We start from the raw sequence: 23,827 nt of genomic DNA, 5'->3' as shown, positions 1-23,827 counted from the left end.
TTGAAGTAAAAGATAATATGCTAAGATAAAGGATTAGAAGAAGGAATACTGTTTACCTGTCTCACGAGGGCTTAATGTCTGTAAAGTACTTTGAGAAGAGCAGTGCTATAGCACTGCAGGAGGTGTAACATTCATAAATCCATTGATTGCTTTTCATTTTTGGATGTTAAATCAGTGTCTTGAAGAGACTTGTGTTACCTCCTAGATCTTTTTTTCCCCACCTCATCTAAATATTTATACCAGTCTAAAGAATTTACAATATTAATTATAAATAAAACGATGTCTTACTAAGTTCACAGTGCCTTGCATTCCGATATTGAATCTGGCTGTCTGGGCATTCATAGCACACTCCTGATGGTGGTAAATGAGCATGTCTTTGGTCTGCTTACAGTATAATTAAATATGAGCTGAGCCTGTAGCATAATGCAATAATTCAGTTTATTACCAGCTGAAATAACCCATCCTAATGATTGTGGTGTTCTTGTTGTGCTTTTTCTTGCAGTTCCCAAGAAGCTTCTGCATGAAACCCAGCCAAAGCCAACCAACTACCAAGGAATTCAGCAACCACATTTTCCACAGCAGCCAAGAGTGTACGATCCGAATGTTATAGGGGATGGCGTGTTCTTTCCTGATGTCTCGCTGTCCATTCTAGAGCGCGTTCTGCCAGGTAGCTAAGGCTGAAACAATATTTACAGAAACCTAACAGCAGTGATTACAATGATGAGTTCCCATTAATGGACGCTAAATACCAGAATCTGTACTCGGGCATTTGTGCAGTTCATCAGCTCCACCATTTCGGAGCAGTGGGAGAAATACAGTTTTGTCATTGCACAACTACTTCATGACTTTGTGGCTTATGAGTTCTCTGTACCGTTCCAGCAGTGAAGTACAGTAAGTGTCTGTCAGCACAATACAATGATTACCATACAGCTTTAGAGCATGATCCTCCTCCACTGAAGTCAGCGGCAAAGCTCACACTGGCTTTAGTGAGATTAAGGCTATCCTTTTATTCTGTATAACATCTTTCATAAAACTCTATCCCAAAATGCTTTGCAACCTTAACTGATATAATTGCAAAGAAGAAAAAAGGCCAGAGAAAGTCAGAGGGAACAGGTTTGAAATGGGATGCACACGTTGCAAAGATAAGGAGAGGTTGTTCCAAAGACTGGGAGCTGCAAAGGAGAAGGCCCTTACACCGTCAGTGGTGACATAGAGAAGGCCAGCGACAGGCAAAGCACAGGGGAAGACAACGTCCCTGAGATAGGCATGGAGGAATGTGGGTGACTTTTAGCCAGATCCTGGAGTGAATGGTGAGCCAGTGGAGATGGATGATGACAGTGTACAGTGGTGGATGGCCCTTCCATGGTATGCTTTAGTTGCAATAGAATAGACCTCCTTTCCTCCTGCATAACTGCTGTAGTTTTTTTCCGCCCTTACTGGCTGATTGTACGATCCTACAGATTAGAAAACCAGTTCTGTGGCTTTATGGTGCTTGTTGCTGGAGTGTAGAGTGCTCAGACAACCATTCATTTAGGAACTTGTTTGACTGAACTAAGGCTCCACTGGAGAAAATAAAGAGCAGAACTTCTTTTACTGTTCAAAGTAGAGAAATTATTCTTCACTCTGCCTCCTAGAAAACATGCCTGTTGTGCAGTGTTTCCACAGGACAGCTAGAGCCCAGCAGGTCTCTGTCTGTCTCCCCCTGGGCCTTGCCTTGTTGATCTAGTACACAGCACATCCTATGGGGAAGCCCCAAATAGGGGTGTGATTTGAAATCTTTGTCCTGCTGAGATCCAGACAGGCTTGTCCCCATTATGGAGCTTTCTGAAAACACTGGGGAATCTATGATGTGGGAGGGGCTGTAGCAGGAAGGAAAAGCAGGAGAAAAGGAAACAGGGGCTTGTTGAGGTCACCAGAGTTGCAGAGGACCCATGGTAAACTCGCAATTCTGCCCCGCATATAAATGGCACGGCAATATCAGAAGGTGGGTCTTGAGTCGGTATTGCTGGCCTGCACTCACTTATCTGTTCCCTAAGGAAGCTTAATTGACACGTCTTCTGTTTTCCATGGGACAGCCCCAATTTTGACATAAAAGAGTTCTCAATTATTGCCTGGGATATTGTGACTTCATATCATGACATTGCATCATGGAATGATGATGCCATGTGGCCACAGGGAAACACCACCATGTGGCAATGCAGTTACTTTGCCCAAGAGGACGAAGACTAAAAGGTGGCAGGCCTCCCCATTAGCCTTCCACCATGTACACTGACACTGTTATGGCTTCTGAGCTGTTGGGACGCTCCAGGTGCAGGGAGTGGGATGTTTCCCTTTTGGAAATGAATGGACTATATGCACAGGATTAATCAATTATCAATTATCTCTTCTTCTCCATTTACATTATGCACAATTGCTGCAGAGGTGGCTATTAATCAGCAGTAAAGCCCTGCCACCACTATAACTTGTACCACTCTAACCAGATTACTGGTGTGCTTATTTGTAAGGATAGAGTCCATCCACATGTTGACTCTCATCTTGGTCATCATTGGAGACTGAGCCTCGAGAGCTAATGTATGACCCTGCACAGCTTGACCAGCATTCCCTAGCTGGGAGCAGTATCAGAGTCACATGCTCTGTGGGTTGGACACGGGTGGGGGGAGACAGAACGCACACCGAGCAGGGGACACATCCATGCATCGCAGTGTTGAGATTCAGTAACAGCCAACAGTGTTTTGCCTTTGCTGTACACCTGTCAGTGGTGTCCTGATCACCATGTGAGAGTCTCTGCTATAGACTGGCACATGCTGCTGCTGTGTTTTAAAAGAAAACCTGACAGAACAGAGCATGCAAGGGAGTAAGCCATCAAAGCCTCGTTCACTGTTTCTTTGTCTTTTAAATCCCTCCATAAAACCTACCTCTGCTCTGATTCCTGCAGCTCGCTGCCCTCTGGCATTGGCGAGGCAAATAGTGAGCTGAGACTTCCATTTTTCTGCTAAGCTCTTTTCATTTTATTACCTCATCCTTCCCCCAGCTGCCACCCCATTGGTCAGTTTTCTCTGTCTTTTCACACCTGAATTGTAAATGCTCTGGGGCAAGGATTGCCTTCTTCATTAGTTGTTTGCACGGCACCCAGAACAATGGGGCCCTGATGCTTGACTGGGGTTCCTAGATGCTACTGTAATAGAAATAATATTAAGAAATAATTAAAGTTATTTAGGGAGAGTCAAATTTTCCCATATCTCCTCCATTCAGTTCCCTGAGGATAGCTAGTTTGGCAAGTCACAATCCCTTTAGAAACATGCCCCTTTTAAAGCATGAGGCAACTGGCCTGCAAAACACTGTAAAATACCAGAGCCACAACCTGGACTCCTTTTACATTTCCTTCTCTGACTTATTCAGCTCCCCTTTAATTCCCCAAATATGTGGCACTTCCAATTACTACTTTTCCTGCCATGTCAGCAATTTGGGGCTGGGAATGGCATTTTGAAGGCTCTTACAAGAGTTACTGGATTAGGGCCCAAATACCCTTCACAACTGCTCAGACCTTGGGCTGAGGACAACTGACACGACAATAATAATAATTAAACTCCAGTAGAGCTTATTATCTGTGATTGTCAAAGTCCCTTATAAAAGTGATTACAATATCTCATTGAGATAGGTGTCATTGCTATTTTACAGCTAGGGAAACTGAGGCACGGAATGATAAAGAACACTGCATCCAAATGTGGGGCCCAACATTAGGCACCTAGATAAATGGCCTGGATTTTGGAGGTGCTGAGCACCCATTGCTTCCTTTCGTTTCACATTAGGAGTTTAGTGGAGAAAATCAAGGCATTTATTAAGGTGCTGAACTATGGATTTAGGGGGAGATTTTCAAAAGCGCCCTTCGTGCCATTGACTTTCCTATTGAAAATGTCGGCCTTTACCCCTCTGTGTCTTAGTTTGTTCATCTGTAAAGCTGGCTTTCAGTGGGACTAGTGCTCCTAAATCTGAGGTGCTTTTGAAAATTTCCCCTTTGGTGCCTCTCTTCAGGCATCCATGTTTGAAAAATTTTGCTTGAACGACTTGCTTAAGGTCACAGTCATTCAGTGGCAGAATTGAAAACAGAACCCAAGTTTCCCCATGGCCAGTCCCCTACTCTAACAGCTAGACATCACTGCAGCATACAGCTCTAAGCAGTGAGGTTATTTGACCGCTATATTTGGCACTGGCGTGACCGCTGTCCGAAGACTGTGTCCAGATCTGGTGCCCACAATTCAAGAAGGGTGTTGATAAATTGGAGAAGGTTCAGAGAAGAGCCAAGAGAATGGTTAAAGGATTAGTAAACCTGCCTTGTAAGGAGAGAGGCAAGTAGCTCAATCTATTTAACATGAGCAAGAGAAGATTATTAAGGGAGTGGACTTGATTACACTCTGTAAGTAGCTACATGGGGATTGAGTAGTGGGCTCTTCAGTCTAACAGAGAAAGGTCTAACACCATCCAATGGCTGGAAATTGAAGCTAGACAAATTCAGACAGGAAATAAGGCTTACATTTTTAACAGTGCATCCACGTCTACGCTACCTGCTGGATCGGCGGGAAGGAATCGATCTATCGGGGATCAATTTATCGCATCTTGTCTAGACGCGATAAATCGATCCCCAAATCGACACTCATACTCCACCTTAGCAGGAGGAGTAAGCGGAGTCAATGGAAGAGCCGCGGCAGTCGACTTGCCGCCATGAGGATGGCCAGGTAAGTCGAACTAAGATACTTCGACTTCAGCTATGCTATTCGGGTAGCTGAAGTTGCATATCTTAGATCGATCCCCTCCACCCCAGTGTAGACCAGCCCTGAGAGTAATTAACCATTGGAACAATTTCCCAAGGATCGTGGTGGATTCTTCATCGTTGACAATTTTTAAATCGAGATGGGATGTTTTTTTCTTAAAAATCTGCTCTAGGAGTTATTTTGGGGAGGTTCTGTGGCTTGTGTTATACAGAATGTCAGACTAGATGAGCACAGTGGTCCCTTCTGGTCTTAGACTTGATGAATCTCTGAAGCCACACTAATAAGATGCAGCACCACACAGGCATTTATCCACCTGAGCCATCACCCCTGCTGACATTTTAAATTAACTTATTTCCCTCTCACTCCCAAATCTTTGTTGCTGACCTCGGGGGCCACACAGCTTCCAGGTGTGTACAGTGTGAAATGAACAATGTAACCGTTCACCTTGGGTGTGAGCTGTGCAAATGCAAACACAGAGAGACAGTGAACAAACGTGGATTTTCATGCGCTGCAGGCTGGAGTTGAAAGTGACTTTGCTCCCTCAACAGTAATGGTATTTCATGCACCAGAATTGTCAGTTTCCTGAATTTAATACTAGCAGATAAGTGGAAGCCAGATGCAATTGCCAGCTACTGTGCACTGTTTGTTTGCAGCCTGTACCAGATACACAGGGACAGGAGTCTTAAAAGGTTTAACAGCCCTAGGATTTTGCACACGCGTAGGTGGATGATGGAGCTATCTCTATGGGCTGACTTTTTAATGTGTTTGAAACAATTCATATTTTGCCATTGGTTATGGTGTCTGCAGACAGATCAAGGTACAGCCAGTTCTTAGCAGTGATCTGATAAGGTCTGAAAGGGTCTCTTTCAGCCTTCTGGAATTAGCTGCCTTCTCAGCTCCAGTCTTCAACAAATAAAATCAAATCATTAACCCGTGTTCCCTCACCTCTCTGAAGGGGAAATTATATCTCAGTGAAACACAATGAGAGTATGCTTCTGAAGGAAGTCATAAATGCAGGCAAAGATCCGCCCTTCCCTTAATAAGGCTGGAGGGAAAGCAGTACTGCTTGCCAGGTGTAGATCACTCTAGAATTACAGAGAGATGCAAGCGTAGTGTTGCCGACCCTGTCTGTGTCTTCCAAGCCCATGTGCTGAGTTACTACATGTATAGTGAAACCTAGCATTGATAAAGGCTCTTTGATTTACAAAAGAGAAAAGCAACCTGATTATATATTTGCTGTAAAGCATCTGGGTGTGTCTAACGGGGGATGTGAAAAAAAAGGATAATGGGGAGAGGAGATGCTGCCTAGTAGCTAGCAGAGAAACTGCCTTGAATCCACCGTGTGCACTCAGCTGAAGCTAACCACGAAGGTCCAGCTGCCTAACTGCGGCAGATTTGGGTGGCATTTCCAGTGACTGGCTCCAGATTTCGGAATGCAGAGGCAGGTTCAATTGCTTTAAGGCAGGGCAGGGCAGGGCAGCACTGAAACTGACGTACATATTCCCTCACTCAAAACAGAGAAGAAGAAAGGGAGGTCGGCTACCTTTTACCCGCCAGACAACACCCCCTTGCTGCTTCCCGTGGATGAGACACAGCGGCCAGTGGATAACAGCAGCATGGAGCCCGTGGGTGTTAGCACAGAGATGGCCTTGCTCAGCAACATCCTAGCAGCATATTCCTTTATCACAGGTAGGTCTCTCACCTGCTTCTTCTCTGGGCTGCTGTGATGTCTTTTAAGAACCTCAGTGGGGCTACCCCAGTGTAAGTGAGGGCAGAATCTGCCCCTTTGTATTTCTCTCAGCGGTTCATTTTCCCATTTGTCTCTCAGCAGGTTTTCCCTTGAAAGACCCGATCGGTGTAGCTCTAGAGAGGGGCTGACTGTATATAACAGGCTGTATTGTGCTCTGCCTTCAGTTGGACTTGCTCTCATCTGAAGTTAAATACAATGTAATCTTAGATGCAGTATTATTTCTAATGTGCCTTTTTCCTTGAGATCAAAGGCTGGCGCATTAAGAAGGCAAGCTTGTCCTGTAATTTGGAACATGAGCGGCACTTAGATCATTACCCTGCTTAAGAGAATTTGGCTTATCTTCACTGGAAGTGTGAAGATGAAGTTTCTGCTTAGTGTAATTAGATATTTAAATCTAATCTAGGGAAAAATTTCCTCCGATCACAGCATAGCTTTCATCTACACTTTTTCTTGTCATGTGTCTTTCATATAACCCAGAAGCTTTCTTCCATTTGCATTTATTTTAAAGAGTCACTCTCATCATGAAGCTCATCAGCCAGAATCACTGCTTGGGGGAAGCCAGAGTGTGGGCCCCTCATAGCAGAAGTCTGCTAGAATCAGAGGCACAGTAGTACAAGCTGTCCACGGCTCCTGCCTGTATCAGAGAGACCAGCGCTGGTTGGTGCTACCCTCAAAGTGGGTGGAGCCAGTGCCACAAAGTGTGGGGTCAGGCTAGCCAGGAGATGTTCTGATTCACCACTTTCCTTAGTCCACTTCTGCTGGGGGAGAGGGGCTCCTCTGGAATGACAGTTGGAATTGCAAAACTACTGTCCCTGGACAGGAGTCCCCCTCCCCCCGGCATAACAGAGACAGGGCATGCAGTTTGTTGGCCCTCCATTGGGCAGGATTGAATCTCAACCCTTGGTTGTTTTTTTTAAATGCATACCTGTCTTGCTAACAACGTAATGCTCAATTTCACAAAGACACATGCATGTGCATAACTTTGCACATGGTGAATAATCCCATTGACTGCAATGAAGTGAAGCCAAGGGAAGCACGGGGATAAATCTAGCAGAATCAGGGCCGAAATGATTAAAATACAAACAATTTTGAGCTTTCTTTTTTTCACGGCACAAAGCTCCAGTCATTTTTATTTCCCCTCAGTGCCATTCTCTCGTTCTCATGCACTAGCACAAGGCTGTTGTGTTTTGGTTCTCAGCACAAGGTTTGGCATTCTAGTTTTGGCAAATGTACGTAGATTCAGGAGGACGTTTCTGTGTATAATTCTTTTTGTAACACTTTAAAAAAAACAACCGTGGTGTTAAGTGCACAGTTATGTTCCTGCCCGCCCCCCCACATCCATCTGATGGCAGCATCGTGCTCTGACTTTTCAGGGTCCCTTTAAAGCAGAGATTCTTAATGTAGAAATAAATGTCCTTCAGAAATTAATGAATATTACATGGTTCATAGATATGGACACCTGCACTGAAAGAACTGCAAAGTGCTGCTGTAAATGCATCCCCTATCTAACCAATCTATCTGTCTGCCGCTCCCATCATCGTGGGATCTGAGAACCTCAAGATCTTTAACATATTCGATCCTCACATCACCCCTGTGAGACAGGGAAATGCTACTATCCCCATTTTAAAGGTGGGGAACTCAGGACAGAGACACTAAAGCCCAGATCTTCAAAAGGTATTTAGACCTCTAGCTTCCATTGATTTCAACTTTAGATACACTCTAAACCAGGGGTGGGCAAACTACGGCCCGTGGGTTGCATCTGGCCCACCAGCTGGTTTAATCCATCCCTCGCGCTCCCGCTGGGGAGCAGGGTCAGGGACCCCTCTGCGTGGCTCCCGGAAGTAGTGATGTGTCCCCCCTCCGGCTCCTATGCATGGGGCAATGAGAAGGCTGCCCCCATCCCAAGCGCCACCCCCGCAGCTCCCATTGGTCAGGAACCATGACCAATGGGAGCTGCAGGGGCGGCACCTGCAGATGGGGCAGTGTGCAGCAGAGCTGCCTGGCCACACCTCCGCATAGGAGTGACATGCCACTGCTTCTGGGAGCTGTTTGAGGGAAGTGCCACCCAGGGCCTCCACATCTGAGCCACCCCTTGGCGCTCCAACCTCCTGCCCCAGCTCTGATCCCCCTCCCACCCTCTGAACCCCTCAATCCCAGCACGGAGCACCCTCTTGCACCCCAAACCACTCATCCCCAGTTCCACTCCAGGGCCTGCATCCCTAGCCAGAGTCCCGACCCTCTCTCATGCCCCAATCCCCTGCCCCAGCCCTGATCCATCGCCTCCCTCCAAATGCCTTGGTCCCAGCCCAGAGCACCTTCTTGCACCCCCAGCCCCATCCCAGAGCCTACACCCCCAGCTGGAGCCCTCACTCCCCCTCCCCTGCGCTCTACCCTCCCTGCCCCAGCCCAGATCCCCCTCCTGCACCCTGAACTCCTCATTTCTGGCCCCACCCTGGAGCCCACACTCCAAGCCAGAGCCCTCACCCCCTCCTGCACCCTAACCCCAATTTTATGAGCATTCATGTCCCACCATAGTATTTCCATACCCAGAAGTGGCCCTGGGGCCAGAAAGTTTGCCTACCCCTCTTCTAAACCCAAACCTGTGAATGCTGGATCTTACTCTGCCCAGAAAAATATCCAGCATATCTTTGTGCAACTAAGGCTCCATCCCCACTGGAGTGCTACCCATGTTGAGGGGACTGGTTTACCCTTTCTGCTAATGTGGATTAAATACAGTTTAACAGGTCAAACAGACATAGTTAGAAATAAAATGGTAACATAATAAAGGTTTGCAGTTCCATGGTGCCTCCCATTAAAAGCCCTGAAAGCATTTTACAAGCATTAATGAATTGTCAATAGAGATGCACTCAAGGGACAAACTCTGGCCCTGAATCTGAATCTTTCTTCCACCAGCCTCCCTGCCCCCATTTCTGTCATTTTTGGATTTGGGAGTTAGTTGATTATGAGAGAAATCAGACGTGAAATTTGGTCTGAGATCTAAAGTTTGCCAAAGTTGTAGCTCAAATCTAGGAGTTTGGCCTGGAGACGTCTCTAATCCTCACACCTTCCCTGTAAAGCAGGTTATTCTTCTAGATTTAGAGCTGTTCTGTGCTGGTGAACTGGTTGTGCTAGCAGTAAAGACACAAGGGCTAGAGGTGCCAATTTAAAAAAAATATTCTCTTTTGGGGGCCTGTCCTGCACAGTGATGTGCACCCTCAGTCCGCACTGAAGTCTATGGGAGTTGTGGGCCCTCCGTGTTTCATTGCACCATGCTGCTGCACACCTGTCTGTCGGGCCTCCAAGCAACAGACAAAAACAGAGCTGATGCTTCATTTCCTGACTGCAGCTGCCTTCCGTCTCAGCTTGAGGAAAGCCATTCAGAAGCTGACTATACTGACCAGTGCAAGCATTTCCAGACCAACTCCATGGGAAGTGGGTGGGCAGCTGCAGATGGAGAGACTGCAAACACCTGCCACTAGCACCTGTTGGCATTTACTGTGTTGTGCAGCAGGTGGGAAGGTTAGATGCAAAGGGATGTGTCCTGGCTAACCCCTGTATCTTTTTGGCTGAAGTCTGTGTGTAAAGATGCAGCGTTCCTATTAATGGCAGAGGAGTGCAAAAAGCCAGTATAGTATAGCAAGTCCCAGAACCACTTGTGGGAGTGTTTGCTTTCTTTATCAATCTGCTCATGGCACTCCAAGCGGTTAGTCAGGGCCCTTTAGCATTCCAGCCACAAAGGAATTTGTGTTTGTTTGTTTCATGCAACCCCACAGAACTTTTAAAGTAATATTTCTATAGAAATTTGCAAAGGGGACAAATGGGGGGCGGGCACCATAACTCCCCCTAAATAGCGACATGCTGCCAATGTGGTAACAAATGACTCCCAAAAGCCAGTCCTGGGGAGCTCAGACCAACTTCCCTCTGAATTTGCTGGTGCCAGAAGTTAGACAGGGGGCTCCCTGTGCATCCCCTCCATTATATCACAGTCCTAACATGGTGAGTCCAACTGGCTACTGTACCTTAGAAGAGATGCAGTGAGCACACAGCGAGCGACGTTAATGAGAAACTCCTCCTCCCCGCTGAGCTCTCTGAGGGCCTGATGCCATCACAGGAAATCAGATGCAGTATTGCACAGATTAATTTTTATTTATTAAAACGATAAGAAGAAAATAAAGCATGATAATGGCAATAACAGCCTTGGCCTGGGCCATTTCCTGGAGAATTAATGACTGTCTGGGCTGATGCTCCCAGCTGATCGTTAGCCCATAGGAAATAGCCTCAATAATTGTTGTTTACTTGGTTTCTTTTTAAAAAAACATGTTTCTAATTTTGGCGGGTGTGGAGCCTCTAGAAAACTGTGTGCGTTCCATATACAGGGAGAAGGGAGGCATGTGCCTTTTGGCTACATACATTAAAAGAAGTGATTTAGCAGTCTTCAATCAACGACCTTTTTGCTGCATGCCCAGCCCAGAAAGAGAGGTACCATAGAGGGGGAGAGTTAATCACTGCTAAGGAGATTGCATGGCGCTCCAAGATGGGTCTTGATTACTGTAGAGGGGAAAAATGTATCTCTCAGATGTCTTCTGAAACCGAGGGAGGAATCTCTTACAGTGGATAATCCTGTAAACCTCAACTTCTTCACACCAAGGGGCATATGGAACAATCTACCAAATGGATATTGATACCCACCCTATGCACGATCTATGCTGAGGGGAAGGATACTAGCCTGGCTGTTAGGAGATCTGAGTTCAGTTCCCTGCTCTGCTCATGACTTCCTGTGTGATCTTGGGAAAATCATGTAGGCCTGAATGCACAAAAGGAATTAGCTACCTACATGCCAGTTTTGGCTCCACGGCAATGCACAAAACTCCGGCTGAAACTCTGCTTAAATTTTTAGGGAAGAAGTTCCCTGGGCACCTCTGTTTCTGTCTCTGCTGCCTCTCTCCAGGTGTCTGGGCACCTATCTCCTGCCTAAGCCCCGGAGCAATTCACAAACCAGGGAAGACAGGTGTTCATCCAATCTGGTAGGGATGCTTAGAAGCTGCCTTGTGGATTGGGTCCAGGGAAAATCTGGGTTGGGACTGCCCATCTTTTTTATAACTTTTAGCCCCATGGTCAGAGCACTTACCCTGGAGGTGGGAGATCCTGCCTCAATTCCCCTCTCTCTGCCTAAAGGGGAGAAGGGATCTGAACAGAAGTGTCCACCACTCATGTGTGTGCATGTCTTAAACATAGAACAGCAGGACATTTTGATATAGGGCTCCCTCAAGCTCCCCTTTCACTGTGAATAAATAATGAAATCTATTGGATTAGAGGGACCAGATCCCAGGTGGGTGCCCTAACCACTGGCCTATAGGCTCATTCTTGTGTTCTTGCCCAATGACTATTTAAGTATTACTCCACAGAGGAATAGGAATAAGGATTCAGGTGCGTAACGTGCATTCAGGACCCAATGCCTCAGTTCCTCAACAGTCAACTAGGGTTAATAACACGTCCCTACCTCACCAGGGTGTTGTGAGGATAAATACATTAAAGATTTTAAAGTGCTCAGTTACTACAGCAGTGTGGGCTATCAAAGAGCCATAAGTAGATTGTAATGAGAAAAGTAGAATCTATTTTATTTAATTTTTAATGGGATTTTAGTGTATGTGCTGGACTGACAATCCAAGAGACAGAAATCCACTATTTAGCCACTTGGCAACAATGGTCTTGCCAGCATGCTTCAACTCTGCTCTGGAAGGACTGAGGGAGAGAGAGTGGATTAGTCTCTGATAGGGTAACCAACTTTCTAATTGCATAAAACCAAACACCTTTGCCCCACCCCTTCTCTGGGGCCCCACCTCCACTCACTCCAGCCCCTCTCTCTCTGTCGCCCGCTCTCCCCCACCCTCACTCACTTTCACTGGGCTGGGGCACGGAGTTGGGATACGGGAGGTGGTGAGGGCTCTGGGTTGGGGCCAGAAATGAGAGGTTCAGGGTGTGGGATGGGGCTTAGGGCTGGGGAAGGGGGTTGGGGTGTCGGAATGGATGTGGGTTCCAGGAGGGAGTATGGCTGCAGGAGGGGGCTCAGGACTGGGTCAGGGGGCTCGGGGTGTGGGCTCCAGCCGGGTGGCATTTACCTCAGGCGGCTCCCGGTCGGCGGCACAGTGGGGCTAAGGCAGGCTACCTGCCTGCTCTGGCTCTGTGCTGCTCCCAGAAGCGGCCTCCATGTCCGGCCTCTAGGCGAAGGCGCAGCCAGGCAGCTCCATGCCGTGCACACTGCCCACATCCACAGGCGCCACTGTTCCCGGCCAATGGGAGCTGCGGAGCTGGCGCTTGAGGCGGGAGCAGTGCGCAGAGGTTCCCTGATTGCACCTGAGCCTAGGGGCTGCAGGGACATGACAGCCACTTCCGGGGACCTGTGCAGAGCCAGGGCAGCCAGGGAGCCTGTCTTAGCCCTGCTGAACCGCCGACCAGATTTTTAACAGCCCAGTCAGAAGTGCTGACCGGAGCCGCCAGGGTCCCTTTTTCACCGGGCATTCCAGTCAAAAACCAGACACCTGGCAACCTTAGTCTCTGAGGCAACATTTTTCAAAAGGGCCCTATGTGACTTGGGAGCCGAAATCCCACTGAATTTCACTCAGCCTTGGTCTACAATAGGAACTTATGGGCAGTATCAGTACGAAAATCCACACCTCTAAGGGACATCGTTATACTGAGCTAACCCCCAGTGTGGACAGCGCTATGTTGATGGGAGGGCTTCTCCCATCGACTTAGCTAGCGCCTCTTGGGGAGGTGGATTACCTACGCCAACGGGAGAAGCTCTTCCATCAGTGTAGGTTGCATCCTCATTAAGTGCGACAGTGGCGCAGCTGTGCTGCTGCAGCGCTGCAAGTGTAGACAAGGCCTGTGTCCCTTGAGGCCTCGCTCCCTAAAGGTAGTTAGATGCCTAACTGCCCCTGAAACCAGTTGGAACTTGCACCTGAATGCCTTTGAGGAGTTGGGTCTCAGGCACTCTGGAGCTGTTTCCCTATGCTAATACGGTCCTTGTAGCCGGGCGACAGGCATGCCAATTAGTGCCCAGTCTGATATTGTGCTTTGTCATCTGCCTACTGAAATCTGGATTGACACTACCAAGTCCTTTCACTAAACAGCCAGCAGATGCTTACAGCACTCAGTCAGTGTGAACCTGAACTGTGCAGTGACCTTCTCCTGACCTGGCCCCAACTGCTTCCTGCCCTTCCTGTCTGCCTCTGCAAACAGTCCCCGTCCTTCTCCCTGTTGTAGGGGGAGCCCTTAAAGGGACAGTGCCCCTTTTCTTCCGGCCAGTGGGTCAGAGGACCCCCCATCCTCCACAATATGGAAAGTTGCAGTGAGCACAGATCTTTTTAAATGCATAGTTAGAGTTTGAAATCCATCTCCCTCCCCACACTCACACCCTGACAACTGCTCTGAAAAAAGCCCCTTACACTTAACAGACTGCAAGTGCACAGGTGTGGCCATTCTCAGGGCAACAGCTGTGATTCTGTGTTCAATAAGAGGAATTCTGCTTGACAAAAGACCGCAAAATATGGCCCTCAGTTAAGATTGTCAAGGATTGATCCGTATTGTTCGATTTGTAAAGCAAGTCACCCACGTCTAATGTCCTGGATAGTGCAGTTTTCTATTAATTCTAACCCCCCCCACACACACACCACCTCTCAGTGGGGTCCTGGTTCATGACCTACTGACACTCCTGGGTGTTACCACCATACAAATAATAATACTAATAATATTTTCAAAAATGACTAGTGATTTGAGGTGCTTTCGTGTTCGACTGCCAAACCAGAAATGCCTTAAAAGAGGCCGGAGTTTCTGAAAGGCTGAAAACACCACCCTCTGAAAGTTAACCCCCCTTTAAGGTGTCTCAAGTTGGCCACCAAAATATGGAGGCGCCCCAAATTACTAGTCATGTTTCAAAATCCAGAATCTTGGCCATCGATGATTTAGCTGTTTCAGAACTATGTTGTTGGCCTAAATTGGCCCTTTGCTGTGCAAAAAGGCCCGTGCTGTGGGAGGATGGTTGCTGTATGACTGAGTTGGCCATATAAACTGATAAATGCCAGGTCTGCAGCGCTACAGTTCAATGAAGGAGTCTAGTTTGTGTCCAGCATTTAAGAATGCTGATTGCGTAACTAATACAGCTCATGAATACCAGCAGAGCCCAAAGATTCAATTACTGCATTGGTACTGAATGAAGGACTATCTGTTTAGAGTTGTGTGTAGTGTATGAAAAATTACTGGCTAACAAGCAATCTAATTTCAGTTCTCTCACTAGCTGCACATGGTTGCTAGAACAGTGGAGAGAGTGAGGGTGGAAGAAAGAAGGAAACTGGCAAAAGGGAAAGAGAAAAAATGTTTTCAGTCCATTCCAGGCTCCACATGCTGCTTTTTAGGAATTGTGGCAAAAGAGTGAGCTATGGAACTAGTGATGCAACATGTATATTTTTTTTAAAATGAGCCTGTATGAATTTAGTGCTCCTACAGCTAAGGTTCGTCTAATCATATTAGCCAGGCACAGATTAGGCAAACCGTAAGCAAGTTCTGCTAGTGCAAATCAGCCCAACTAACCGCTTCTCTTCCAGTCCTCGGAGCCCTCCACGTGTTCACTTGAAAATAAAGTTAGGGGTGAAGTTAATTTCTGCACAAAATAACACCCCACCTGGATTCTGCAATCCAAAAGGCAATTTCAAGGGAATATGGGAAGGGATGAAGCAGTTTACTCAGGGATGTTCAAGCCAATGGGTGTTAGGCACCTAACTCTCTTGGGCCCCTTTGAAAATCCCAGTCCTAAAGAATCTCTAATCTCATCCTGTTTTTGTTTATTTGTATAGTGCCAGCAGCAGGGTCAGGTGCTTTGTTGGTAGGGATGAAGACGAAGGGTGACACCCTGGCTCCATTTAAGTCAATAGCAGTTTTACTAGGATTTCACCCAAGCTCTCTGCCCCCAAAGAGCAATCTAAATAGAGACCTGACAAACAAAGCAGTGTGCCAGAGCAGCAACAGACAGCAGTGTAACTGAACAGTGAGACTCAGCACTCATTTTGTCAGTTCCATGGATTGAAATATCTTTGTTCTCGCGTATCTATTTCAGTAAGTTAGAACCCCATGGGCGGAGGTTGGGTTCATGAGTCTCCTTAGAGAAATGTGGTGTTAAGAAAGGGCTTGAACAGGGAGGGAGTGAAGCAGATGGACTGGATCAAGCAGCGGGGCCCAGGTAGATGGGGCAGCATGAAAGAAGGCCCAGAGATAGGGAGAGGCACAAAGTGGGCAGTTGGTCTGCTAGCTTGTGCAGAATGAAGGGGGTCGGGGGTGGGGTGAGTAGAAACAGAAGCAGAGGAGTGGCTCCCTGAATGCATAGGGCCTTGAAGGCAAAGACAAAGAATTTAAATTGGATCCAGACAGCGAGGAGGTGAAGCTGATGGAGACATCTGAAGAGGGCCTGAGCTAAGGTTTTTATTGCAGCGAGAATGTATTGCAAAGCTTCATGCTGAATAAAGGGCAGTATGCCAACCGCATTACATCAAACACTGTATCAAGTTCCTATTTGGGATTCTTCCCCCTACTGCTTGCTGTAGCTGTGCCATGAGCATCGTCAGATATTGGCCTTTGTAGTGACCTTTAACCTCTCTCAAACCCAGATTCACAGTCTGATGCTATGGAACATTTAAAAATATGCTCTGTTGTTTAATTTGTGGCCCCATATTTTAAGGGAGTATTAGATGCAATGGATTTGAGATTCTTACGTTGAGATCAAGACTGAAATTGGCTGTATTATTTGAATTTACATGTGAGGTGTGCCTCACCCCCATTATACACTTCAGGACTGATTCAGCCACATAAACACCTCCAATAATATCCCAGCTTTTACACACTAGAAATCTCCTCGAAGTGATTTTGGGGATGTTTCCTGCTTGCCTGTTGAAAACTCCACTTGAAGGAAACCAGACCTAGAGGACCCAATTCTGCTCTCATTTCTAAGGGTGTAAGGGGACCCAGTGAAGGCAGAGTTGGCCTGAATGGGACAGACATCTTCCAGAGCCTGAAGGCCCAATTCTCAGCTCTTGCAAAATGTCACAGTTCCACCACTGACTTCAATGGAGCTGCTCCAGATCTGAGGATCTGGCCCTAAAGTTTGATTCCCATGCAGGGCTCCAACTTGAATAAACAGGATTGAATTTGGCTCTAGCTATTTTGCCTAGTTCATCTTCATCCTTTGTTGGATCAACTGCTTTGTTGCTATAACACGTAAATGGAAATCACGTGTAAATATCATAATTACACGTCTAAAAAATCCAATGCCTAAGCAATACAAAAATAAGATGACAGTTTAAAATACAATATGGATCCTTCAAAGTCTCATGATATCGTCTCAGAAATGTTTTTTCTGCGGAATCTGTCAAGTTAATGCGCTGGCTCCGTGTATTTTGGGGTATCGTTGGCAGTACATTTTTGTGGTCTGGGCAGAAAGCAAGCATGTTTGCCTTAGATGAACAAATGAATGCTATGAATAGATCATTTCCCACTTTCTTGTTGCAAGGCTTGCCATTTCAGCTGTGCAAAGGTGCAGACAGAAGCATTAGAGCTTTATCATCATCTTTATTCCTTGGCCAATAATGTATGGGGCAGAAAGATGCACTCAGTCACTGCTGACTGTGCAGATTGCTGGCTTCACAATCCTACTCACGTGGGCAGTGGAGTTAGCATTTAATCTGGTGGGCTGCTCCTTTAAAATATTGGATGGCTTTAGGACATAAGTAGCTCATGGTGTGTATGCAGTAAATGCCTCAGGCACATGTTCTACCACTGGATCTCACTGACTCCATTGGGGTGATGCAGTGGAAACTTTGGAAGTACCATCATGAAACCAGGAGAAGATCTGAACCTCCAGAGAAACTTGTTCTGTTTGAACTTGTGCAGCTGCCCCATGTGACCAAGTTATTTTATGCCTTGTCCTCTGAGAATCATTTCTTTTCTCCTTGCAGAAAATCCTGAGCGTGCCGCTCTGTATTTCGTCTCTGGGGTATGCATCGGACTCATCTTGACGCTGTTGGCCTTGGTGCTGAAGGTGTCTTGCCGAACTGACTGCAAGCAATCCCCGGGGAAAAAGCCGCCTCGGGAGCCAGAGAGCGACAGCGACAGCAGTGACAGCGAGGACGATTCGGACACCACTTCAGACCTGTCGGCCCGCAGGCACCGCAGGTTCGAAAGGACTTTGAACATGAACGTCTTCACCTCGGCTGAGGAGCTGGAGAGGGCTCAGAGGCTGGAAGAGCGAGAGCGCATCATCCGGGAGATATGGATGAATGGACAGCCAGACATTCCAGGGACCAGAAGCCTGAACCGCTATTACTAAGTGTTGGGAAATCCCACAGGCCGACACTGCAGCCTAGGTCTTCCTGGGCCTGCTAAAGAGGAGAGAGAGGAAAGGAATGTTACATGGAGTCTCCTCTTTTCCTTTCAGAAGAGCTAACTGGAGCAGCGTGGATGGACAGCAATAAAGCTTTCACCTTCCCCTTTTCCCTGACTTATTGCTACCGACACCAGGAAATCACCCCCCAGTATTTTCTCTCTGTAATCAGTCTGGTTACAGCAGAGGTGGATGCCAGCTTCTCTTTTTGGTGTAGTTCAACAGTCGGTGAGAGGCCCACAAGTAAAGCCCTCCCCCAGATCTCGGAAGCTGAACACACTACAGTACAAGTGCTGCTCTCATGCTTGCCAGGGAAACCATCAGTGTTCTGCTTTCCCCAAAGATTTCAGGAGAATCGAAAGCAAACGGAGACTCTGTGTCCGCTAAAGGAAAGATAATATGAAGAGGGAGGGCTGGGGAGGCACAAGCACATGATGAGTGACTGGCTTGTGACTTTATGAGATGTGGGGATTCTTATACCATGAAATCATCTTGGTGCTTGGACATTCAACCGTGTGTCCTGTTATTTAAGATGGTGTTTTAATCTGCTTTTCAGTGGCAGCATTTTTTTTTTTACTGACACCTCAGGGATAAAATCCTTTTTTTTGGGTATGTTTCCCCATCTCCTTCCCCATAAACCAACCTGCCCCCAGCAGTGAAATTATGGTATTATAGGAGATGTGTCAGTGATCAGTGAAATGTTAAACAGCCTCAAAGAGGTTGAAAGGGGTTTTGTTTGTTTTGAATTGATATATATATATTTTTTTTTGAAGAGGCTGCACAGCAATGTGCCTTATTCTTTTTTATTGTTAAACTGCAGTTTTCCATGGATAGTGATGCACAATGTTTTATATATTTTATTAAAAAAAATAAAAGAAAAGGTTTGTATTTACAAGAGGAAAATGAGGATGAAATGGGCCAAATACGCCAGCAGGGTGAGAAATAAATGCGAAATAAACTCTGCTTTGTTTATATCTATTTTAAGTTGCATCCTTGCTTTTGGCTCATGCTTGGCTGCAGTAAGATACTTTGGAAGAACAACATGCTTTTGCAGCCACTCAAAGCTGACACGAGTGTCTAAGGCAGTGATGGGCAACCTGTGGCTTGTGGGTTGCCCACCACTGGTCTAAGGGTACGTCTACACTGCAAGAGAAGGTGTGTTCTTAACTCAGGTTAGTCAACGCAGGTTAAAAAAGCAGTGAAGATACAGCAACTTGGCTTTTAACTTGGGTTCTCTCACACGCACGCACGCACGCACACACACACACACACACCCCTCTCTCTACCTGAGGTGGCACCAAACATGGTGCTTGGCTGGCTAGTTCTTGCTCACATGCTCAGGGTCTAACTGATCATCTTATGTGGGTTCAGGAAGGAATTTCCCCCCTGGTAAAATTGACAGTGATTTTGATGGAGGAGGTTGTCTTCCTCTTCAGTGTGTGGGTGGGGATCATTGCCTGGGTGTATGTCAATCATTTCCCTGCCATTGCAGAGCTACACCTCAGTCCCTCCTATTCTCTGCCTGTGGCACTTCATAGCCTAATTTCTTGTGAGCTGCAATATTTGGTTTAATTTTGGTGGGTGGGTGTAGTGTGTGGATGCTGGGTGATGATGGTAGCCTGTGATATACAGGCGGCCAGACTACATGATCAGGTGGTCCACTCTGGCCTCAAACTCTATGACATACCCTAAATAGCTGTTAAATCCTATCTATGCCTAGGGCTCCTCTCACACCCTCATGCACCCTTTTCCATTGTTCTCTGAGCACATCAACCTCTTTCAGTGGTGCCTGCTTCCATGAACAGCTGCTCTATGAATCTGTTCTATAAAGGCTTGTTCCAAAGCTCCTTGAAATCAGTGGAGTGACTTCTATTCATTTCAAGGTGTTTTGAATGTAGCCCAACATCCCAAGCCTTGCCGGCCCCGGGTGCCACAGACGCCAGTGGTAAATTAATAAAAACACTTCAGAAACCTTAAAAAAACCCAAACCCTTAACATTCATTAGCACATTTTAGTGCTTCCTGTATAATATGTGCTAGATTTTATTAGCTAGGTTGTAACTCTGCAATGAATACATTAACTCAGGTTGTTACTCTGGTGTTGCTCCTAACTCCCCCGTCCCGTCCACACACACAGCCCTTTCACACCATTTTGGTGAGACTTTGAACCTGGGCCATAGGGCCCATCTGGGTTCTGCTTGGGTTCTGCTTCCACTTGGGCTGGTAGCCTGCCCACTTTGCAGTGAGGATGCAGACTAAGTCACTCAGGTGCTGATAGTTTGCCAAGGCTTTCCCATAGTTTCCCCAGAAGGTCAGACAAGTTCTTCTTCGAATGCTTGTTCATGTCCATTCCAGTCGGTAGCTGGAAGATTTTTTCCCCTGCAGCATCTGTCGGGTTGACCTGGGCACCCCCTGGACTGGCACCTTTATGGCGCTCAATATAGAGCCCTGCCGACCTGCCACCCCCTCAGTTCCTTCTTACTGCCAGTGATGGTTAGCTGGAACGTCCCACAGCCCTTGCTTAGCAAGCACTTTCAGCTCCATTATTGTACATAGTTCTTCTTAGTTAGTGTGGTGCAGTTAGTTTACAGTTAGTTGGGGGTTCCCCCCTTCTGACTCCTTGGAACCAGGATGTGCTGCAGTCTCCGGGGCTTAAAACCTGTGAGGTCTGCACTAAGCACATGCCAAAGACTGACCCCCATGCCTCTTGTTTAACGGGAAGGTCACCAAAAGGACTGGTGTAGGATCCACTGCAAGTTCCGTCCCAGAACTATTAAAGAAAGGAAACAGTGGTTCACGGTTCTTCTAATGGGTGCAGCTCTTTGCCCCCACTCAGACCCGTGGTCTGGGGACCCCACACCCAGCATGTCCTCACTGGCGTGAAGTGCCCCGGCACTGTCATCCTGGGAACCAGTGCCGAGAAAGGACTCCTCTTGAGATGCTTGGCACCGACATGGCTCCTCCTGTGGCCAACTGGCAGCCAGGCACTGGTTCCAGTTGCTGGTGTCTAAGAAGAAAAAGAAGCCAGAGAGAGATCATTCTCCTGCAGCCAAATCTAAGGAGACAATGACTATGAGACTCCAGTTGGGCCACAGCACTAGGTCCCCTGGCAGGGCTGCGCTGACGCCTGCCCAAGCAAGGCAGTTGAGTCTGGGCCCACCGTGCTCTTCAGACCCTACTGGCCAGCAACTGCCGCTCGCCTCAACGCCAGAGGCTTTGAGGTGGCTCAAAACTTGCTGTGTCTCATGGCGCCGTTCTCATGGCAGCTCAGGCCCCATCTGCACCACCGCAGCCTCAGGTGCAATCAAGAGGGAGGCCGGTGATAAAGTTCCGGTGCCCTCCTTCTCCACAGCACCCTCCGGAACCAGCATCTCCGGAGAGAGAACCCGGTCAGTCCCCAAGCTCCCGACACTCAGTGCCCTGAAGCACGGTTCCTCCGTGGTCTTTTTTTTCGGAGACCTCAGAGTCAGACTTCTACCGCTCGATAAGAGCAGGAGCAGGTGTGCACATATTGTGTGCCATGGAGGAGCGACTCCAGGAGGTTCACAGGCAGACCCGACGGATGCTGCGATTGGAAAAATCTTCTGGCTCTTGTGCACACATGCGCACACACACCTGTTTGGAATTGACACAAACAACACATCTCGAAGAACAACAGCTATGAGAAGGTGAGTAACTGTTGTTTCTCCCACATTTCATTGGAAAAGAATCAGCGAGTGGCGTTGCTTGCAATGTAGCTACACATCTGGGGTAGGCTAACCGGGGTGCTAATCACGCAAGTTAACTCTGCAGTGAAGACATATTGTAAGGGGCTGGTGCTCATGCATCACTTCGAGCTTTCAACTATTCCACTCTATGTGTTTGTTGCAAAGTGCTGATAAAGGAAATGGTGATGAAAAGCACTGAGCACCCTTAGTCCACCAAAGTCACTGGGGGTTGAGAACACACAGCCCCTCCCAGGAGGCACTTGGTATATTGCAGGATTGGGCCCAAGTTTGTAAGGATTTACCTTTCATGCTAAACCACTCTCACCTGAATGCATCCAACAGCCTTTCTGGGATTACCGTCTTTGCTGTGAGGTCTGAACCAGCTGGGGGGTCTAAGCAGCCACGTGACATTCCTTTAGCTGATTGAAAATAGGCTAAAGCTGGGCTGACCACACCAGCCCTCTCACAGCAACTGCACAATAAGAACCAAGCTGAGCAACTGCAGCTGGTCTCACGCGTGACTGCAAGCAACAGGAGGCTGGACTGGCCGGCCATGGGTCTCAACAGCCATTGCAGATACAAGAGCAAAAACATGTCACTGATTATAGGCAAAGTAGGCAGCTGTCTTGGGTGGCAGATTTCTGAGGGCTGGTCTACACTACCGCTAACATCAATCTAACGTACATCGCTCAGGGGTGTGAAAAAGACCCCCTGAGCGACATAAGTTACAGCGAGCTAAGCGCTGTCCAGCCCGGCACGATGCGAGCAGGAGACACTCTCCTACCGACACAGCTTCCGCCTCTCACAGAGAGGGAGGAATTATGCTGACGGGAGAGCGCTCGCTCATCGGCACAGCGCCTTCCCCAGACGCGCTGTAGCAGTGCAGCTGCGCCCATGTAGCGCTATGGTGTAGACCTGCCCTTAGAGAAGCCACTTAAATTTGACCCGGCTGCTCCGCCATCAGGCTATCAGGAAAGGGGCTTCGCTGGTATGTCAGCCAGTGGTTAAAGAGGGACCCTGGGCCCTGTGCTCCCCCACCATTGCATCCCTGCTGAGTTCAGTGTGCTATCTTCTTCCTCATAGGAACAAAGGTGTGGGGGGAAGAGCCATTGTCCCCTTTTTTTAAATGGGGGAGGGTCATGCCCCCACTTTTAAGGATTTTTCCTAGCAAAGGCTTCTGTTCTTAAAGGGACATGCACCTGAATATGGCTGCGGTCATAGAAAAGGTAATGCCTCTTTGGTTGTATCCTCTTTCCCAAGTGATCCCTCCAACATGTCCCCTCCTGCATGCCCTCTCTCAATGTGTACATCCCAGACAATGCACCAGGGGTGTTCGGGAAGGCATGTTCTGCCACAGACATCCTATGGGGCTTTGCACAAGACATATAGGGCCAAGTTGTTAGGTGCTTAAAGATGCAGCTAGGTGACTCGTGTGATCTTAAAAAGGGCCTAAGTGCTTAACTCCCAAACACAGTTAGATGCTTTTGACAGTCCCAGCAGGTCTCTAATTGCATCCTGAGGGGCCTATATACCTTTAAAAATCTGGCCCTCACTCTGCCTGGCCCTTAGCCTCAAAGGTATTTAGGCACCTAACACCCCTGAAATCAATGCTGCCTGAATATCTTTGAGGATTGGGGCCGGTGCCTCAGTTGCCCAGCTGTAAAATGGGGATACAAGCACTTCCCTATCTCGCAGGGGTGCTGGGAGGATAAATACATTGCAGACTGTGAGGTGCACAGCTACTGTGGTGCTGGGGGGCCTCATAAACACTATGTCTGAATATGGCACCCCATTTACTAGCTCTGTATTTTATTGTTGCTGTGTATCTGTCACCAACTCATCTGAGAACTTCTTGCTCCTTGGCATAGTAACAATTCAATGAGGGGTCTCTAACTGAAAACAGTGGAGCAGTGGAGCCTTTTCTTAAATGTGAATGCTGGCTTTACCAGCACAGGTCTAGAGCTCAACGTGATCACCAAATACGGAAATTAGGGGCTAGATTTAAAACTAGGTATGGTGACGCTAAGCAGCACAACTTTTAGACCCTTTGAAAATCACTGGGAATCACAAAGGCTGAGGTAGGCGCCTAGGCTCCTGAATGGGGAGAGACAAGGGTCAGAATGGGATTCACAAAAGCCAGCATGCTATGCGACTCCATGCCTAAGTGAGTCAGT

At 47.5% G+C, this 23,827-nt stretch overlaps 1 protein-coding gene across 1 annotated transcript in view; it reads left to right on the top strand.

The window, feature by feature from the left end:
* The window catches only part of LOC115648135 (protein eva-1 homolog C-like), a 315,587-nt gene extending 296,698 nt beyond the window's left edge, over positions 1-18,889 (top strand). Inside the window, exons 6-8 of the mRNA XM_030555305.1 lie at positions 503-667; positions 6,288-6,458; positions 17,523-18,889. Of these exons, the coding sequence (XP_030411165.1) occupies positions 503-667; positions 6,288-6,458; positions 17,523-17,893 (707 nt within the window). The 3' untranslated portion in view covers positions 17,894-18,889. The remainder of the gene's footprint in view (positions 1-502; positions 668-6,287; positions 6,459-17,522) is intronic.
* Positions 18,890-23,827: the final 4,938 nt, after the last annotated feature.

The sequence above is a fragment of the Gopherus evgoodei genome, chromosome 3 (assembly GCF_007399415.2).
Source record: "Gopherus evgoodei ecotype Sinaloan lineage chromosome 3, rGopEvg1_v1.p, whole genome shotgun sequence".
Lineage (NCBI taxonomy): Eukaryota > Metazoa > Chordata > Testudines > Testudinidae > Gopherus > Gopherus evgoodei.
The sequence above is the reverse complement of the archived record's forward strand: the minus strand, read 5'-3'. Positions and strand labels throughout refer to the sequence as shown.